Source organism: Somniosus microcephalus, chromosome 1 (genome assembly GCF_052327205.1).
Source record: "Somniosus microcephalus isolate GS21.2 chromosome 1, FLI_Smic_1.0, whole genome shotgun sequence".
NCBI lineage: Eukaryota > Metazoa > Chordata > Chondrichthyes > Squaliformes > Somniosidae > Somniosus > Somniosus microcephalus.
This window is the reverse complement of record NC_140987.1, coordinates 346,735,642-346,752,843: the sequence shown is the minus strand read 5'-3', so window position 1 is coordinate 346,752,843 and position 17,202 is coordinate 346,735,642. Positions and strand designations below refer to the sequence as shown.

Genomic DNA, 17,202 nt, shown 5'->3' with positions numbered 1-17,202 from the left:
GTCGTTGAACTTCTTCCGGCATTGCACAGGAGTCCTGGCAACCACGCTGTTGGAAGACACCCTGTTTGAGACCTCCCTCCAGGCTTTCCGGTAGGCGCTGGGCAGCGGCCTCTTGCGACCTTCTGGGAACAGAACATGGCGCCTGCGTTCCACTCCGCCAACCAGCAGCCTCAGGTCACCGTCGCTGAAGCGCTGCGCTCTCTCCCTGGCCTTCTCCATAGCCCTGGGCGTTGCGCAGATGAAGCAGAAGTGGTCAGGCCTAGGTTGAGGGCTGCAGTGTGCAGGGCGTGGCAGGCAAACAAATCCACCCTCCCCCTTTAAGAGCTGACTGGCGCCAGAGTGCCTGCCGCCAATCAACAACTCGCCGCACCTGCGCTGCGCCCGGCCTCGGGGGTATCGCTCAGCACCGCCGGCTTAGCGCCTAAAGATAGTCGTGCATCGCCTGTTTTAGCGCAGCAGCAACCTCTTGGGGTGATGCGACTGAATATCGCCGAAGGGGGCGCGACTTTGCGCCGGGCGCAAACTTTAGCGGCTGCCCGACTTTACCGCCCCAAAAGTGGCTATACTGAATTTCTAGGCCTGTGATCTTTAGCAAGGTATTTTGGCGAAAAATTCGGGCGCACCCACTTTGGGGCGCTAACTTCGCCAGAGCGCTTCTTTTAGCGCCCTGAAAAAGTTGGCGCCCCACTTCCGAAATTCACTGGTCGCGCTGCGCTACCAGTAAAGGGGAGGGGACTAGCACAGAGCAACCTGGGGCCCAGCTGGGCCACCAGGGATCGGAGTGCCGGCAAAAGAACCCAGCACTCAAGAGGAGTGCCACGCTGACAGAGCGCAGCCGGCACCCCGCGGGGTAGAGTGCTGCACAGGAGGCCGGGGATGGCAAAGGGGCAGGTGCTGGCAGGTGGCCAGCAACAATAATGACCGGCCAGCACCTCCCCTTTAAATATCACTGCCCCGGCCACTCATACACCCCCTGACCCTGTCGAACATAGCATCCGGCGGTAAGTCAGGGGGCGCTACTGACATTCGCTGCCAGGGCTTCCGGGTTTAACGGAGGCGGGACAAGGGGCGGGCAGCCAACCCGCTCCCAGGAGACGGTTGGCTATTTAAGTACTTTAATAAGGCTGGCAGCCTCTGATTTAACTTGCTTTGTCAGTTTAACAGTGGCTGGCCAGGTTTCCCAGGCCTTGGGAAACCCGACAGCTGAAGGGAGGCGAGGACAGCTTTGACAAGAAAGTAAGTGCCTTTACAACACTGCTTGTGGGCCAGGAGGAGCAGGAGTGTTTCCTCCCAGCATCCAAGCTCACCCCCAATCAGAGCCTCCCCCATACAAAGACCCCCGGGGTCGGGGATTGGACACCCCCGCTCCCAGGATTGAATATCCCCCCGGGTCGGGGATTGGATTCCCTCCGGGATCGGGGATCGGACGTACACCCCTACGCTCCCAGCAACAGCTGTAGGCTCCCTACCTGTGCCTGCGGCCTGCTCCGGAGTTCTCCCCACTTGATTGGAAGCCAAGCCTGTCAATCAGGCGGACTTCCGGGCAGGGCAACTGTCAAGTAGAAAAGACGCACATGGTGGAGTTAAAACTCCCCAGCATGCAGGGAAACCTGAATTTCCCATCCAAAACTCCGCCTCTCAACCTACGCAACCCGTCCCTGTTCACATCCGAGCCTGAGGCTCAGCTCCCTTGAGCTCTCCGAAGAGCAGTGCTTCCACAGGCTGAGGTTGTCACGTCAGGTGGTGGCAGACATCAGCCATCTCCTACAGGAAGACCTGCTCCCTGCTGGACCTGCTGGCCATGCATTACCAGTGGCTGTGAAAGTCACCACTGCCCTCAATGTTTTCACCTCTGGATCGTTCCAGGGCGCTACCAGTGACATATCCAGGATCTCCCAGTAGGATGCACATAAATGCATAAGGCAGGTGATGGATGGATTGTTTGTCAGGGCCGGGAGTTATGTAAGCTTCCCCTGTGATGGCAAGCACTCGGATCCGCCTCTCTGACTGGCTTCCCACAAGTACAGGGTGCCATTGACTGCACACATGTGGCAATCCGAGCACCGCCACAGCAACCAGGAGTTTTTATAACCACAAGGGATATTTGTCCATCAATGCGCAGCTGGTTTGCAACCACAAAAAGAGTTGCATGCAGGTCTGCGCCTGATTCCCTAGGAACTGTCATGATGCCTTCATACTGCGGTAGTCGAACATCCCAGACCTTTTTGTTGCAGGAAGCAGAATTTGGCTCGTAGGAGACCTCTCTCTCTCTGCTACTTTAACCAAAGGACTAAACCATTGGGACAGAAATTCGGGTCTCCACGGGTGAGTATGCACTGGGTACTCATGCGTAGGCCCAATGAAAGTGCCGGTTTCGTGCATGCACTGTGCATGCACGGGAAACTGGAACTTCCGTTCCCTTTAAGGAAGGGGTTCACAGGTCGAGCGCGTGCGCCGGAGAGGCAGCGCGTACGCCTGGAACTTCCGTTTTTTTTGCAGATTTCTCCAGGAGGGTAAGTCTCCAGGAGCTATGCTTTTAAAAAGCAGTCGCAAGGCCTGCTTTTAATAAGGTAAGTGGTGAATTAAGTAAAATTAAAACATTTTTTCCACAGGTTTATTATTTTTAAATACTTTAAAGAAAGGTAAGTTTATTTTTAGCCCCATTAGAAACTGTAATTAACTTTTACAAAAATTTAAATTATTGTTTAAAATAGTTATTTTATGTAATTTATAGTTATTTTAAAAATGTGATTTTTTAAAATTTATTTGAAGTTTTAGTTATGTTTTGGGGCTGAATTGTATTCATAGATTTGACAGCTCTTCCTGTCAAATCTATGAATACAGATTCCCTGCTACCATTGGCTCTCCATGGCCCATGTGATCCAAAGGGACGCTTTGAACTAACTGCGCCCCTGGAATACGCAAGCACTGCGCGCCGGCAGTTGGAGCAGGCCCAGGATCGGAATCCCACAGCACAACGGCCGGCGCACTAGGTAAGTGCAGGTCGGAGGCTTGCACCCACGGGAAGCCTCCGACCAGAATTTCTGGACCATTAACTTTCAACAGGTTAATGCCTCTGCTATAATAATCGAGAGAAGAATTTCAGATGAACATGTACTCTGGTATCCCACAGTGTAATATCACAGTTTAGGTTTCCAAAACCATTGTTGTGTTCAAAGTATCCACTCTTTAGTGTTCTGATGCAAACCAACAAGTTTTTTTTTCGATATCATTCTAAAGTATTATTGGGCCGGTCATTGACTGTCTTTGGCAGCTTTGAAACTGCAATAGTTTTAGTCTCCTTAATAAACTATGAGCTAAAAATTGAGTAGCGACCCCTTTGGGGTGCTAACTTCGTTGGGACGCTACTTTTAACGCCCCGGATAAATTGGCACCCCCGCGATGGAAATTGAGTGGTAGCGCCCCAAGAGGGAAGCGTGGCGCTACTGAAAGCACCCTGCCTCCCTCTTGGGGCGCTACAAGGGAATATCGCAGCACGTCGCGCCGCGGTATTGCAGGCCTTCCTCCCCTTCTTAAAGGGGAGGAGCCTTGCGCAGCGCGACCCGGGGCACAGCTGGGCCCCCGGGGATAGAAGTGCCGGCAAAAGAGCCCGGCACTCAAGAGGAGTGCCAGGCTCATGGAGCGCAGCCGGCACTCTGCGGGGGGTTGGGTAAGGAGGCCGGGGATGGGAGCAGAGGCAGGTGCTGGCAGGCGGCCAGCAGCAAAATTGGCCGCCCCGCACCTCGCCTTTAAATAGCGCCTCCCCAGCCGCAGGTAGGCCCCCCCTGGCCCAGTTGGACATAGAGTCTGGCGGTAATTCAGGGGGCGCTCCCAAAGATCGCGGCCGGGGCGCAAATGGGGCGCTGCGCACGGCGATGATGTCATCGCTGGTGGCGCAGCACCATGGGGCGCCACCGGTTACCGCTGCCGCTAACCTCCCGCTGAATTTTGCAGGAGGCTTTGGCGGCACCCCACCCGGGCGCTAGTTGCTTAGCGCCCCGGTAGCGCCCTCTTAGAGCACTAATGGGAGGCGCAAAGCAACTGAATTTTTCCCCCTATCTTCTTCAGTGTAACATTTTGGCTCATTAGGCAGCTGTGTATGTCTTACAGGGTTGTAAACAGTGAATGGCATGGCATTACTCACTTTTACAACATGATATTTTTGACATGCAAGCAAGTGCCTGCTCACATTGATGAACATTCTCAAAACGTTATGCTAATTCAAGGTTATATTGTGACAAATAATGTTATCCATTCAGAAATTTATAGTAAAAGAGGTTTGTTGCCTCTTTGTCCTAGAATTATTTTTCAAAAATTAGAATATGAAGTGAATTTCATGCTCATCAAGATGCCACACTTCGAGCATTCCCAGGGCAGCTGAAGAGCAAGGATAACTATAGCACCAGTATGAAGCGGTTTCACTTTGCACTGACGCTGCACTGACGGTATAAATGTGGCCTGAATCCAGAGTCAGGGCCCAACCTGACACCAGAGTGAAGAGGAGTGAGACTGCCTGGAGGAGGTAGTTTCGCTTCGCTTCACTTCACTTCACTGTCACTTCGGGCCTTAACACCCAACTTACACTCCACCAGTTTAGTGTTTGTGAAAAGCTGAAACAGCTTTATACAGGCAGTCAACTTGTGGCACAAGTGCACTGCAAGACTACCTCAATTCTCTCCTAACAGCGTATCTTTACGTGAATTTCCCACCCTAGTTATCCTTGCGACCTGAATGAGATAGCTAATTCACTGCCAGCCAGTTTTGCAGTGTGGAACAATGCCCGCTTGGAACTGGGTCGAGTAAGTATTTCAATTGGGATCCATAGTCAGCAGAGTGTGGGAAGATCTTATCTTGTCAGTCTTCGATGGATTAAAGCTCTGGTCAGAAATGAAAGGATAGTCTTCCAAAATACTGTCAGCCGTAGCTCAGTGGGTAGCACTCTTGCCTCTGAGTCAGGAGGTTGTGGGTTCAAGCCCCACCCAAGAGACTGAAGCACAATTTCAGCTGACACTCCAGTGCAGTACTGAGGGAGTGCTGCACTGTCTTTCGGACGACACATTAAACCAAGGCCCTGCCTGGCCTCTCGGGTGGACGTAAAAGATCTCATGGCACTATTTTGAAAAAGAGCAGGGGAGTTCTGCCTGGTTTCCTGGCCAATATTTATCCCTCAACCAACATAACAAAAAACAGATTATCTGGTCATTATCACATTGCTGTTTGTGGGGCCTTGCTGTGCGCAAATTGTCTGCCGCGTTTCCAATATTACAACAGTGACTACACTTCAAAAGTACTTCATTGGCTGTAAAGTGCTTTGGAATGTCCTGAGGTCGTGAAAGGAGCTATATAAATGCAAGTTATTTATTTTTTCTTTACTGCAACTGCACTAAGACCCATTCAGATTTCCTGGATTTAGGGTTTATTACAATAGATTCTTCAGTCGGTTTTCTGGAAGAGATCTAGTTCACCAACTCAGACAGCTATTGATACAAGAACGTTATATTAACATGGGCTCTTCTAATAAACAGGCAATGCAGATACTGAAAACAGGAATGCAGGTTAAGAATGCTTTAAAGCAATTGCAACCCAGGCATTGATAATGCCAAATAAAAACAGAAAATGCTCAGCAGGTCAGGCAGCATCTGTGGAGAGAGAAACAATATTAACATTTCAGGTCGATGACCTTTTGTCAGAACTGGCTGACGAAAGGGCATCGATCGGAAACATTGGCCCAGAAATTCGGGTCGGGGGCTTCACGCGGGTGCAAGCCCCCGACCTGCACTTACCTTGCGTGCCGGCCGTTGCGCTGTGGGCCCCCGTGGAATTCCGATCCGGGGCCTGGTCCAGCTGCCGGCGCACAGTGCTTGCATATCCCAGGGGCGCAGTTAGTTTGATGCGTCCCCTGGGATCACGTGGGCCATGGTGAGCCAATCGGAGCAGGGAATGCTCCATTCATAAGTCTGACAGGAAGTGCTGTCAAACTTAGAAATACTACGGGCCCCTTCTTCTTACACAACATCACCAAATCTTCAAATACATTTTTTTTTAAATCACATTTTTTAAATAAACTATAAATTAAATGAAATAACTATTTTAAACAATAATTTAAATTTTTGAAAAAAATAATTTTATTTTCTAACGGGGCTAAAAATAAACTTACCTTGCTTTAAAGTATTTAAAAATAATAAACCTGTGGGAAAAATGTTTTAATTTTAATTAATTCACCACTTGTAAAAAGCAGGCCTTATACCTGCTTTTTACATTTCTAAATTCTGCAGACTTACCTTCCCGGGAAAACTGTAAAATAAACGAAGTTTGATGCGCACGTGCAGCCTCCCCTGCGCACGCGTTTCACCTCTTAACCCCTGCTTTCAGGGGAACGGAAATGCCGGTTTCCCGCGCATGCGCAGTGCGTGCAAGAAACCGGCACTTCCATTGGGCCTACGGGTGAGTACCCCGTGCGTACTCACCCATGGAGACCCGAATTTCTGGGCCATTAACTTTGTTTCTCTCTTCACAGATGCTGAGCATTTTCTGTTTTACTACATCCGCAGTATTTTGCTTTTATATTGATAATGCCAATTGTATTGATAAGGGAAAGTCCTGATTATTCCTCATAGGGTTCAATTAATATTATGTAAATGTCTCTTTCAGAATTATAGCTTGCTCTATGAGCATGAAACGCTATGTGGAGGCTAATATCTCTCAGAAGTCTCACACTACAATCAAATACTTCATGAAGATGTGGAGCAGTGTGAGTGAGACCCTCATCTTTATTTTCCTCGGTGTTTCCACTATTGGGGACAAGCACGAATGGAGTTGGCCCTATGTATGTTTCACAATGATATTTTGCCTTGTCTGGAGAGCAGTTGGTAATTAGAATTTATTTTCTCTCTCTTTTCAATAACTTGCTCACCCTTCCCCCCCGCCCCCACGCATATCCCATAATATTCCCCAGCCAAGAAGGGCGCACAGAAGGCTTGGCAATGAAACTAAGACACTCCAGTGGTGACCTTTGAGAGGTACAAGAGATAGGGTCACCAACTCTGGTTGGATGTATTCCTGGAGATTCCATCACATGAACTCCAGCCTCCAACCGTCCTGTCCAGTCAAACGGCCTTTTTTCCCCCCATCTCCAATATTTTTAAAACTAATAAGGAAATGTGGTCAAAGAAAATAAAAAAGATATATATATTTTTATAATGCCCCAACGATTTTCCTCCGGGGTTGCTGGCAGCAATGTCCAGGAGATCGATCTTCAATTCCTGGAGACTCCAGGACAACCCTGGAGGGTTGGCAACCCTAATGAGAGAGCAATATGGAGATAAGAAAGCCGCTGATTTTACTTTTCTCCGCGTGTGGAAATGCCAATTCCTGTGGCTGTTGCCTCACTTTGTGTGGCATTGCCCTGATTGGGATCTCGCCACGGGGATATTCATGGGCTTCGATCCCATATCCCACTCGTATGCAGCAATTGGGATGCCACAGTGCTCTGGCAACATGATGTTCACTTCAGAAAGGAATCAGTTTTCTCTCAAGTGCCGATTTTCTTTCAGTCATTATAATGTTGAATGAATTTGTACTCTACAAATTTGTAATCCTAAGATAATTGGCATGATCTAACCAGTGCAATACAAATATATATTTTAGCAGCATTTTGTAGAGGGAACAGAAAGGTATAGTACCGGAAAAATTAATATGTGCTCAAAAAACACAGTATACATCATGAGATAAATTTTGTGAGGAATTATCAGGAGATTGGGACTGTTGCTGATGGAGTGAAGGATCCCTTCTCCACGCCCAACCTTCCTCTCAAGCAAGACTTTGTGCGTAGAGTGCGGAGGCTCAACTTGCACAGGACAATGTGTGAAGCAAACCTGTTCTCTAATTGTGAATAGATTTACAATTATCTTAGCATGACATTCAGGCAGATTTTAAGAATGAGAGACTATATCTTGTTTGGTAGATGTGATTTCAGATCAGTTATAATGCTTTTCCTAATGCCAATATTAATTGAAAAAGCAAGTTTGGAAAACTCCATTTTCAAGAACCAGATAACAAAAGCCTGTTCCTGATAAGATAATCAAACTGCATTTTAGGGACCAATGAAAGAAGAAGAATTTCATTTCCTCAATTTTATCATCCCATGATTTTCTAGTAGAACAAAGCGCAACCAATGTCTGGTAACAGATTTCTCTTTTGTTATTGTTTTCAGGTGTCATTTTCCTGACATTCATTGTGAATAAGTTCCGTGTGAATGTCGTAACGAGAAAGGACCAGTTCATCATAGCCTATGGTGGATTGCGAGGAGCAATCTGTTTCTCCCTTGTTTTCTTACTTCCAAACTTCCCTCAGAAGAAACTGTTCACCACAGCTACAATAGTGGTCATCTTTTTTACAGTCTTTGTTCAGGTAAGCAGGGATTTTTCTACTAATGTCAAGCCATTAAATAAATTTGCTGTTTGTCACCTTGACTTTAGAAATATTTCTGATCCCTTCTTCTGTGATGTCACATCGGGTACGGCTAATGCACCATAGCAACAATGGGTATCATTCTCAATTAATGGCTCTGTATATCCCCCACAAACAAGCATCTGCATTAAACTTTGACCCTGGTAGCCGCAGTGAATTCATTGCTCCCTGGGCCAGCCCATTCTTATAGCCCATGGCTCATACACAGGAATGGTGAAAAATCCCCCAATATTACAGCAATTACAAGCTAGGTGCAAACAAGGAAGGTCACCTGGCCCATTTGAGTGCATATAACTAGAATGAAAAACTAAAGATTCACCAGCACAGCATGCAACTGGGTCTTTAATGTTTAAGATTTTTACTTCCACACCCTCTGTACAGATGTCTATTCAAAGTGATTACCCTTTGTATGAAGAGATTCATAATGACATCAGTACTCATTTACTTTACATTGGTTGGAACATATGCTCCCTTGCCCTACTGTCATGGCTTACTTTGAATAATGTTCCAGATATATCTTTTCTATGCTACTTTATATCTTCTATATACAGATGCTTCCTCAGTTGCCTCCTCAGTTGGTATAGCTAAAAGTAAGCTGGATCAGTAGTTCAAAGGAACTAACTTCTACTTATATTGCATCTTATTATATCCTCAGGATGCCCTTGGCTTTACAACCAATGGATTACTTTTGAAATGCAGTCAATATTGCCATGTGACTATAAAAGCCACAGCAGTAGATTCTCGTCTTCACCAGCCGGTGGTAATCTGGCGGAGCAGGACCAGCCTGTTATAATGAAGGGATTATTACTAGCCCTAGCCCTTTTTGGGCTACCCCAGATCAGGCGTATTCCCCAGACGTTCGCCTTCAACTAAAGTTAGAGATAGCCAAATTCTATAAGACGCCTAATTGGGTCTAAAGGTCCAGGCTATCTCTCTCTAACGGAAAGGAATGACTTGAAGATGTTACCATCTTCCAGATAGCACTTTTAATAAGTTTAACTAGACTGTAACGTTCCGGATATTATGAGGGTCCAGAAAACCCCCCTAGAATTCTGCAACTCCTTACAAAAAATTGTACAGAGATTGAGTTTGCGAGTTTGATACAGAAATACTATTTGAGACAATTCTAAAAATATATAGATTTATTTAAGAGCCGACATACAGTTAACAGCTGATGAGTCAATCGTGACTTTTAACAGTTCAAAATACAATTAGCTTACAATTCTTATTCTCAGAGATCCTTATTCTCAAATCTTAACTTCATGCATTTATACATTTCTTATTATTATTTCTAATCCAGAATATCCACCAAAATCAAATAAGAGTACTTTTTGATCCCTGAGACTCATGAGTTAAAAACTTACAGAGCCTGCCTCTGAAGTTGAGAATCGTTTACCCTTTCCAGCGACTTCTGACTTTCCACCCGAAAAGCTCTATTTTTATACCTTTTTTTAGTGGTTTAGCTTTGAGTTTTCTGCTGATATAAGCTAATTATCACTAGTCATTCTCTATTGAATTATTTTCTATTCTTACTGTCATTTCAGCTGCCAACTCTCAGAATCCTATCTGCTGTATAGGTGTTTCAAAACTTATATAAAACAATATGACAGTAGTATTTATTTGATGCCATTCTTACAAAGTTCTTCATTCAATTCTTAATATGGGCTTAATTGGTTATAATCATTATGTCTCAGTATTATCAATCAATTCCCATTTCAAAAGCTTGTGTGGTGTTTACAACTTTTGCGTTAACACTTCATCTTATCTCAGAAGCTTGCATTGACACAGCTCGTGTCATTGAGGCTTTTTAGATTTTTAAACTCAGTTTTCATGTTTTAATAAAGTCAAAATTCTGTTCATAGGATGGTGTATCTCTTAGAATATGGCTATTTCCTTTACAATAAACCCTGTCTGGGGGGAGAGGGGTGGGCGGTGTGGCGGGTGGGAAGGGGGGTTGGGGGGGAACAGGATGTGGGGGGGTGTGGGGGGTGGAAAGGGAGGGGGGAGATAAACTTAAAGTACAGGAAACTTTGTGCTATCCGGCACCCACGGGACCGAGCTGCTGCCTTGCCTCAAGTACTCTCCAGAGTTAATGTTGAGAGATACGGAGATTCTTATCTCTGTATTTAACAACAAACACTGTTGCTTAGCAACAGCTTCTAAACACTCAGGTGTGGCCCTAAATCTCTGTAGCTAAAGCTGTTGCTATAGCTACAGACCTTGCACAGCTTGACTGTTCAAACAAAGCAAAAAAAAACAAAAAAGAATAAAAAACAGCTGCTGATTTTTGCTGGTGGTTCCAGATTGCCGGATAGCTCACCTCCGGATGGCACAAAGTTTCCTGTACTTATAAAACATTTTTGGTAAATCTTTCTATAACATACACTTTACAACCTCACCAATCTTTTTATTAGAAAAGGGGTGCTCACCTCAGTGTGTTTTATCACAAACAATGGCCACCGCTTGCTTTTCAGTTGGAAAGATTAGGCCCCGCCCACACAGTCGATTGTCTGTCACAGACACAGATTTGGAGCACAGAAGCCCCACCCACTCTATGTTCCTGTACTAAGATGGTCACGCATGCACTCTGTTACACACTGAATCAAAATGGCGTCGCACTGAAACTTTTCGCCCTCCTTGACAAAGATGGCTGCCGTTAACCTGGGGCTGTCAGCAGAAGAAATTTCCTCAGCTGCAAACACAGGATCTTCAGATTATTATTCGGGGCTTGCGACCTACCCCAGTTGCTTATGAAGCCTCCCCACCTACTGACCTCGGGAATGGAGCTGAGGCAGCACACCCTCTGCCCTCTGCCAGTGTTTCTCTCTGTCTAGGCCGGGAGCCTGGGTCTAGAGTTGCACTGCTGGCAGTTGGAGAAGCCTAGGCCCCGGGCCTGGAAAAACGGTGAAAGGTAGAAGAATTATAAAGGTTAGACAAAAGATTTACAAATTAATTAACTTTTTTTAAAAACAATTTGTGTTTTAAAAGAAACTTTTTTTTTGCTGGAAATGTAGATTTGAAAAGAAACACGCAGAAAGCGGGAAAAAGAAATGAAAAGTTTGGAATCAAGATGGCGGCGACTCACCTCAGTTCAGAACGATAAAGCTCGCCCACACAGGCACCGAATAGTCGACCGTCAGGTCACCGAAGCGTAGGATTGGTCAATCGTCCCATCACTCGACTGTAGGAGGGCCTGCCCGCACGCGCCAGGAACCCGGCGTATGATTGGTCGACCTCGACGTCACTCTGTTGCTAATGAGCAGATAATGAGATGCTAATGAGCGGAATTTTGAACGTTTTTTGGATACCACGGGCGCGATTTTTGTCCGGCCGAAATGTAAATACGCTTACGACCGTTTTGGAAAGGTAAGCTTTCCTTTGAAGCAACGCACGCGTAGGTACGCTCTATTACTTTCGAGCGCATAGCCGGACAGACGCACACCGGAGGACAGACAGACAGATGGACAGACAGACAGACAGACAGATCCGTTTATATAGATAGATAGATATAGGGTACACAGAGCTGGTGGTCCCCTCCAATAAATTACCAGGAGTAACCCAAGGCAGAGACTCCGGAGGCATACTGATTTGGTTTAAAACAGAGCTTAAGAATTGCATCAAATTTATAAAAAAGGGCGAAAACCACATGTGGCTCAAAATTGAGAGGGGGATTATCTCTAACACCCAAGATGTTTTCATTTGCGCACTCTATATCCCCCCAATGGAATCCCTGTACTTTAAAGTGTACACCTTCTCCAACATTGAGAGGGAAATTATACAATTCCAGGCCCAGGGGAACGTGTTGATCTGTGGTGACCTCAATTCAAGAACTGGCGAAGAACCAGACTTCACCAATAATCAGGGAAACAATTACATATTTGGGAATAACCACTTCGATATCCCTTCCCTTCCATACAGGCATAACTGCGACAAGCAGACAAGTACCAACGGAAAACAGCTCCTGCAGCTCTGTCGAAGCCTGGGTCTGTACATTGTCAATGGTAGGTTCATGGGAGACCTCCTAGGAAGATCGACCTATTGCTCACCTCTTGGCTGCAGCACCGTAGACCATATGATTACGGATTTGGACCCATCCTCTTTCAGAGCATTCACAGTCAAACCACAAACAACACTGTCAGACCACAGTCAAATTACTATGTATCTTAAAAAGACAGAAACAACCAACACAGAAACACAACCCAGTAAGCTGTACAACACCAAAAAATCGTACAGATGGGCCAAAAACAGCACGGAAAAATACCAGAAAGCAATTAGCAATGAATCAACTCAAGCTCTCTTGGACACCTTTCTGGGTAACATATACATTCACAATAAAGAAGGCGTAAACTGGGCAGTGAATAACCTAAACAATATTTTTGATAATTTGGCAACAAGGTCAAACTTGAAAGCTCGCAAGAACAAACCCAAAACAAAAAATTATGAAAAATGGTTTGACCCAGATTGCCATAACATGAGGAAAAAACTTAGAAAAATATCAAAACAAAAACACAGACATCCAGAAAACGAGGAATTACGCCTTACTTATTGTCAGACACTAACACAATACAGAAACACACTCAGAACCAAAAAAGAGCAGTATATTAAGAATACACTCAGCTCCATTGAGGAATCCATTGATTCCAATTGTTTCTGGGACAACTGGAATACATTACACAAAAAACAACACGACGAATTGGCCATTCAAAATGGAGACACATGGGAAAACCACTTTGAAAAATTATACCAGAAAAACAAACTAAGGCCAGAGCAACACCAAATATGCAAAACACTGGAAAAGCTCGAAATGGCCATTAAAGATAACCAAAACCCGCTAGACTCCATAATAACAGAAAAAGAACTATTTGAAAAACTCAAGGACCTGCGACCAGGAAAAGCTTGCGGGGCAGACGGCATACTAAGCGAGATGATTAAACACACAGACGATAAAATGAAACTGGCTATCCTAAAACTCTTCAACTTGGTTCTGAGTGTCGGTTACTTCCCTGATATCTGGAACAAAGGACTCATAACGCCCATATACAAAAGTGGGGACAAAGTCGACCCAAATAACTATCGAGGCATCTGTGTAAACAGTAACCTGGGGAAGGTATTCTGTAGTATCATAAACAAAAGACTTATAAACTTCCTTGAGGAGCACAATGTCTTGAGTAAAAGCCAAATTGGATTCCTGCCAAACTATAGAACATCAGCTCATATCTTCACCCTACAGACCCTAATTGACAAACACGTTCATCAAAACAAAAGCAAAATCTACGCATGCTTTAGAGATTTCCAGAAGGCTTTTGATTCCATCTGGCACGACGGTTTATTCCTGAAACTTATCGAAAGCGGGGTAGGGGGAAAAACATATGATGTAATTAAATCAATGTATACAAACAACAAATGTGCAGTTAAAATTGGAGACAAACAAACAAAATACTTCCCACAGGGGCGGGGGGTGACGCAGGGCTCGCCAATCTCACCGACACTCTTTAATATTTACATAAATGAATTGGCAAAACTACTTGAACAATCTACAGCACCCGGCCTCACCCTATATGAATCCAAGGTTAAATTCCTCCTCTATGCAGATGACCTGGTTCTGCTGTCACCAACTAAGGAGGGTCTACAGCAGAACCTGGATCTGCTGGAGTCGTACTGCCAGACTTGGGCCCTGACAATAAATCCCCAAAAAACCAAAGTCCTTGTGTTCCAGCAAAGATCCAGACATCAGGGACCCAAAATAAATTTCACACTAGGAACAACCAATATTGAACAAACCACTAACTACACATACTTGGGCTTAAAATTCAGTTCTATGGGAAATTTCCATTTGGCTGTGAATGAACTGAAAGAGAAAGCAAGAAGGGCTTTCTATGCCATTAAAAAATCAATCCAAATAGAAATCCCAATTAGCATTTGGCTCAAAATTTTCAAACAATTAATTGAACCAATTGCACTCTATGGCAGTGAGGTGTGGGAACCGCTAACACAACAAGAATTAGCAAAATGGGACAAACACCCAATTGAGATCCTACATGCAGAATTCTGTAAAAGTATCCTCCGGACTCAAAGGAAAACCGTAAACAATGCATGCAGGGCAGAACTAGGCCAATATCCATTAATAATCACTATCCAAAAAAGAGCCACCAAATTTTGGAAACACCTAGAAATGAGCAACCCCCAATGCTATCATTACGAAGCCCTGAAATGCCAAGAGAGGACCATAAAGAAGAATACCCTCAGTCAACTAGTCCTGGGACTCAGTGAAGTAACTACTAACACTACTAACAATAACCAGCCCCAGGACAGTGACAGCGTAACACAAAGAATTCGACCCAACACAATCGTCGCTAAGCAAAAGGAAAAATATCTGTCATATTGGGCAGAAACAACAAAAACCCAAAGCAAACTCAATTGCTACTTGGCCCTAAACAGACAATACAACATGGCTGATTACCTGACCATGTTAAAGGATAGCAAACTGAGAAAAACCTTGACAATGTACAGACTTAGTGAACATAGCCTGGCGATCGAAAAAGGTAGACACAGGCAGACCCGGCTACCAAGAGAGGACAGGATATGCTCTCACTGCAGTCAGGGAGTGGTGGAGACAGAGATGCACTTCCTCACAGCTTGTAGAAAATATCTGGGCATAAGGGAGAATTTCTACCCAAAATTCACAAAAATATGCCCGGAATTCAGAAATTTGAATGACGACCAAAAACTCCCATACCTACTAGGGGAAGAGAGAAATTGTGCAACACTAGCGGCACACTATGTTACAGCTTGCCATAAACAGAGGGACAACCACTAAATATAAGAAAAGAGTATATATAAATTATATGAATGTATATTTATACACTCAGGGATATATCTGTTTATACACTGTATGGATAGATCTGTATTTTTGTGTACAAACATGAATGTTTTTCGATGCTTTGGCAACATAAGATGTAACTTGTCATCATGCCAATAAAGCGATTTGAATCTGAATTTGAATTTGATATCTATCTATCTTCTATCTATTCTATCCATCTTCTATCTTATATATATATATATAAACGGATACTTCTGTCTGTCTGTCTGTCTATCTGTCTGTCTGTCTGTCTGTCTTCACGTGTGCGTCTGTTCGGCTATGCGCTCGAAAGTTATAGGGCGTACCTATGCGTGCGTTACGTCGAAAGAAAGCTTACCGTTCCGAAACGGTCGTAAGCATATTTACGTTTCGGCCGGACAAAAATCGCACCCGCGGCATCTGAAAAACGTTTAACATTCCGCTCATTAGCATCTCATTATCCGCTCATTAGCGATAGAGTGACCTCGAGGTCGACCAATCATACGCCGGGTTGCTGGCGCGTGCGGCCGGGCCCTCCTACGGTCGAGTGATGGGACGATTGACCAATCCTACGCTTCGGTCACCTGATGGTCGACCAATCGGTGCGTGTGTGGGCGGGCCTTATCGTTCTGAACCGAGGTGAGTCGCCGCCATCTTGATTCCAAACTTCCTTTCTTTTTCCCGCTTTCTCTGCGTCTTTAAAAAAAAGGTTGCTTTTAAAACACATAAGCCTAGAAATTCAGTAAGGCGCTGCCAGCTTTGCGGCCAGTTACCGCTCAAAGAGGGCTTCTGCGCCAATAGAGGAGTTTGCGCTGATATTCAGCGCAGCGGTAATGGCGGCGGTAGCCGTTAGCGCTGCGCCGGCACCGATGACGTCATCGGTGTGCGCAGTGCCCCGCTACTGCCCCGCTACCGGCCCGACCCCCATATTGAGTTGCGGCTGCCTCTTCCACAGCGGCCGCAAACAGCGATCAGAAAACGGGGCCGTACGCCTTAGTGGGGCGCTTTAAGGTGGAGGTGCGGCTGGCCGCTTTTTCGGCGGCCGCCTGCCCGCACCTCCTTCCCTGGCCTCCTCCACACCCGCCCCCCCCGCGGCATTGCCGGCTGCTTTCCGCGAACCCGGCACTTCTCCGTGGTGCCGGGCTCATTTGCCGGCACTATCCAGCGGCGATCTCCCCGCTGCAGGCACCTCCCCCTTAAGAGAAGGAGGAGGCCTGCAGTACCGCAGCCTGCCGCTCCGCAGCGGGTGGCGCAGCGGCGCCTAGAGCGCTGAAATTCAGTTTCAGCGCCCCAAGTGGGGGCGGGCACACCCTGGAATAGCGCCCGGTTCTGACTTGGGGCGCAATAACTGAATATCTGACGTGCGCAACTGGCTCTGCGCTCAGCGCTAACTTTTGGGCGCTCGCCAGCTGGCGCACCCAAAGAGAATTTCTAGGCCATATTCTTTTTTAAAAAGGTTAATTACTTTCTAAATCTTTTATCTAATCTCATTAATTTTCCTACCTTTCCCCATTTTTCCAGGTAGGCCTCATAGCCTCGGCCTTTCCTCCGCACCCACGCCCCAGCTAGGTACCTCCCGGCCCCTGTCAACATGCGGCCCCGATCGCCGCAATCTTTGTGAAGGCTGGAGGGGCGGGCCTCAGCCGAGCGCCGCTACCCGCCGCCATCTTAGTAAAGGCTGGTGCGGCGGTGGCGTCACGGAGCTCCGCGGAGCAGGTGCGCGGCGGCGTCTAACTCTCCCCCCCCCCAGTCTGTCTCTCTCACTCTTCCCCGCACCTCCTGAATGCGTGGGGAAGAGGCCCGGGGCACCGTGGCCGCTTTCGGAGACTTCAACTCCGTGACAGGTGAGGAGGGCCTTTGTTCACGCAATCGGCCGCTCAGGCCCAGTCCCGGAG

The 17,202-nt window shown here is 46.2% G+C and overlaps 1 protein-coding gene across 1 annotated transcript in view; it reads left to right on the top strand.

Annotated features, from left to right (window-relative positions):
• LOC147124952 (sodium/hydrogen exchanger 2-like) overlaps positions 1 to 17,202 on the top strand; it is a 414,512-nt gene that overhangs the window by 190,316 nt on the left and 206,994 nt on the right. The window contains exons 4-5 of the mRNA XM_085995231.1: positions 6,652 to 6,869; positions 8,213 to 8,409. Of these exons, the coding sequence (XP_085851357.1) occupies positions 6,652 to 6,869; positions 8,213 to 8,409 (415 nt within the window). The remainder of the gene's footprint in view (positions 1 to 6,651; positions 6,870 to 8,212; positions 8,410 to 17,202) is intronic.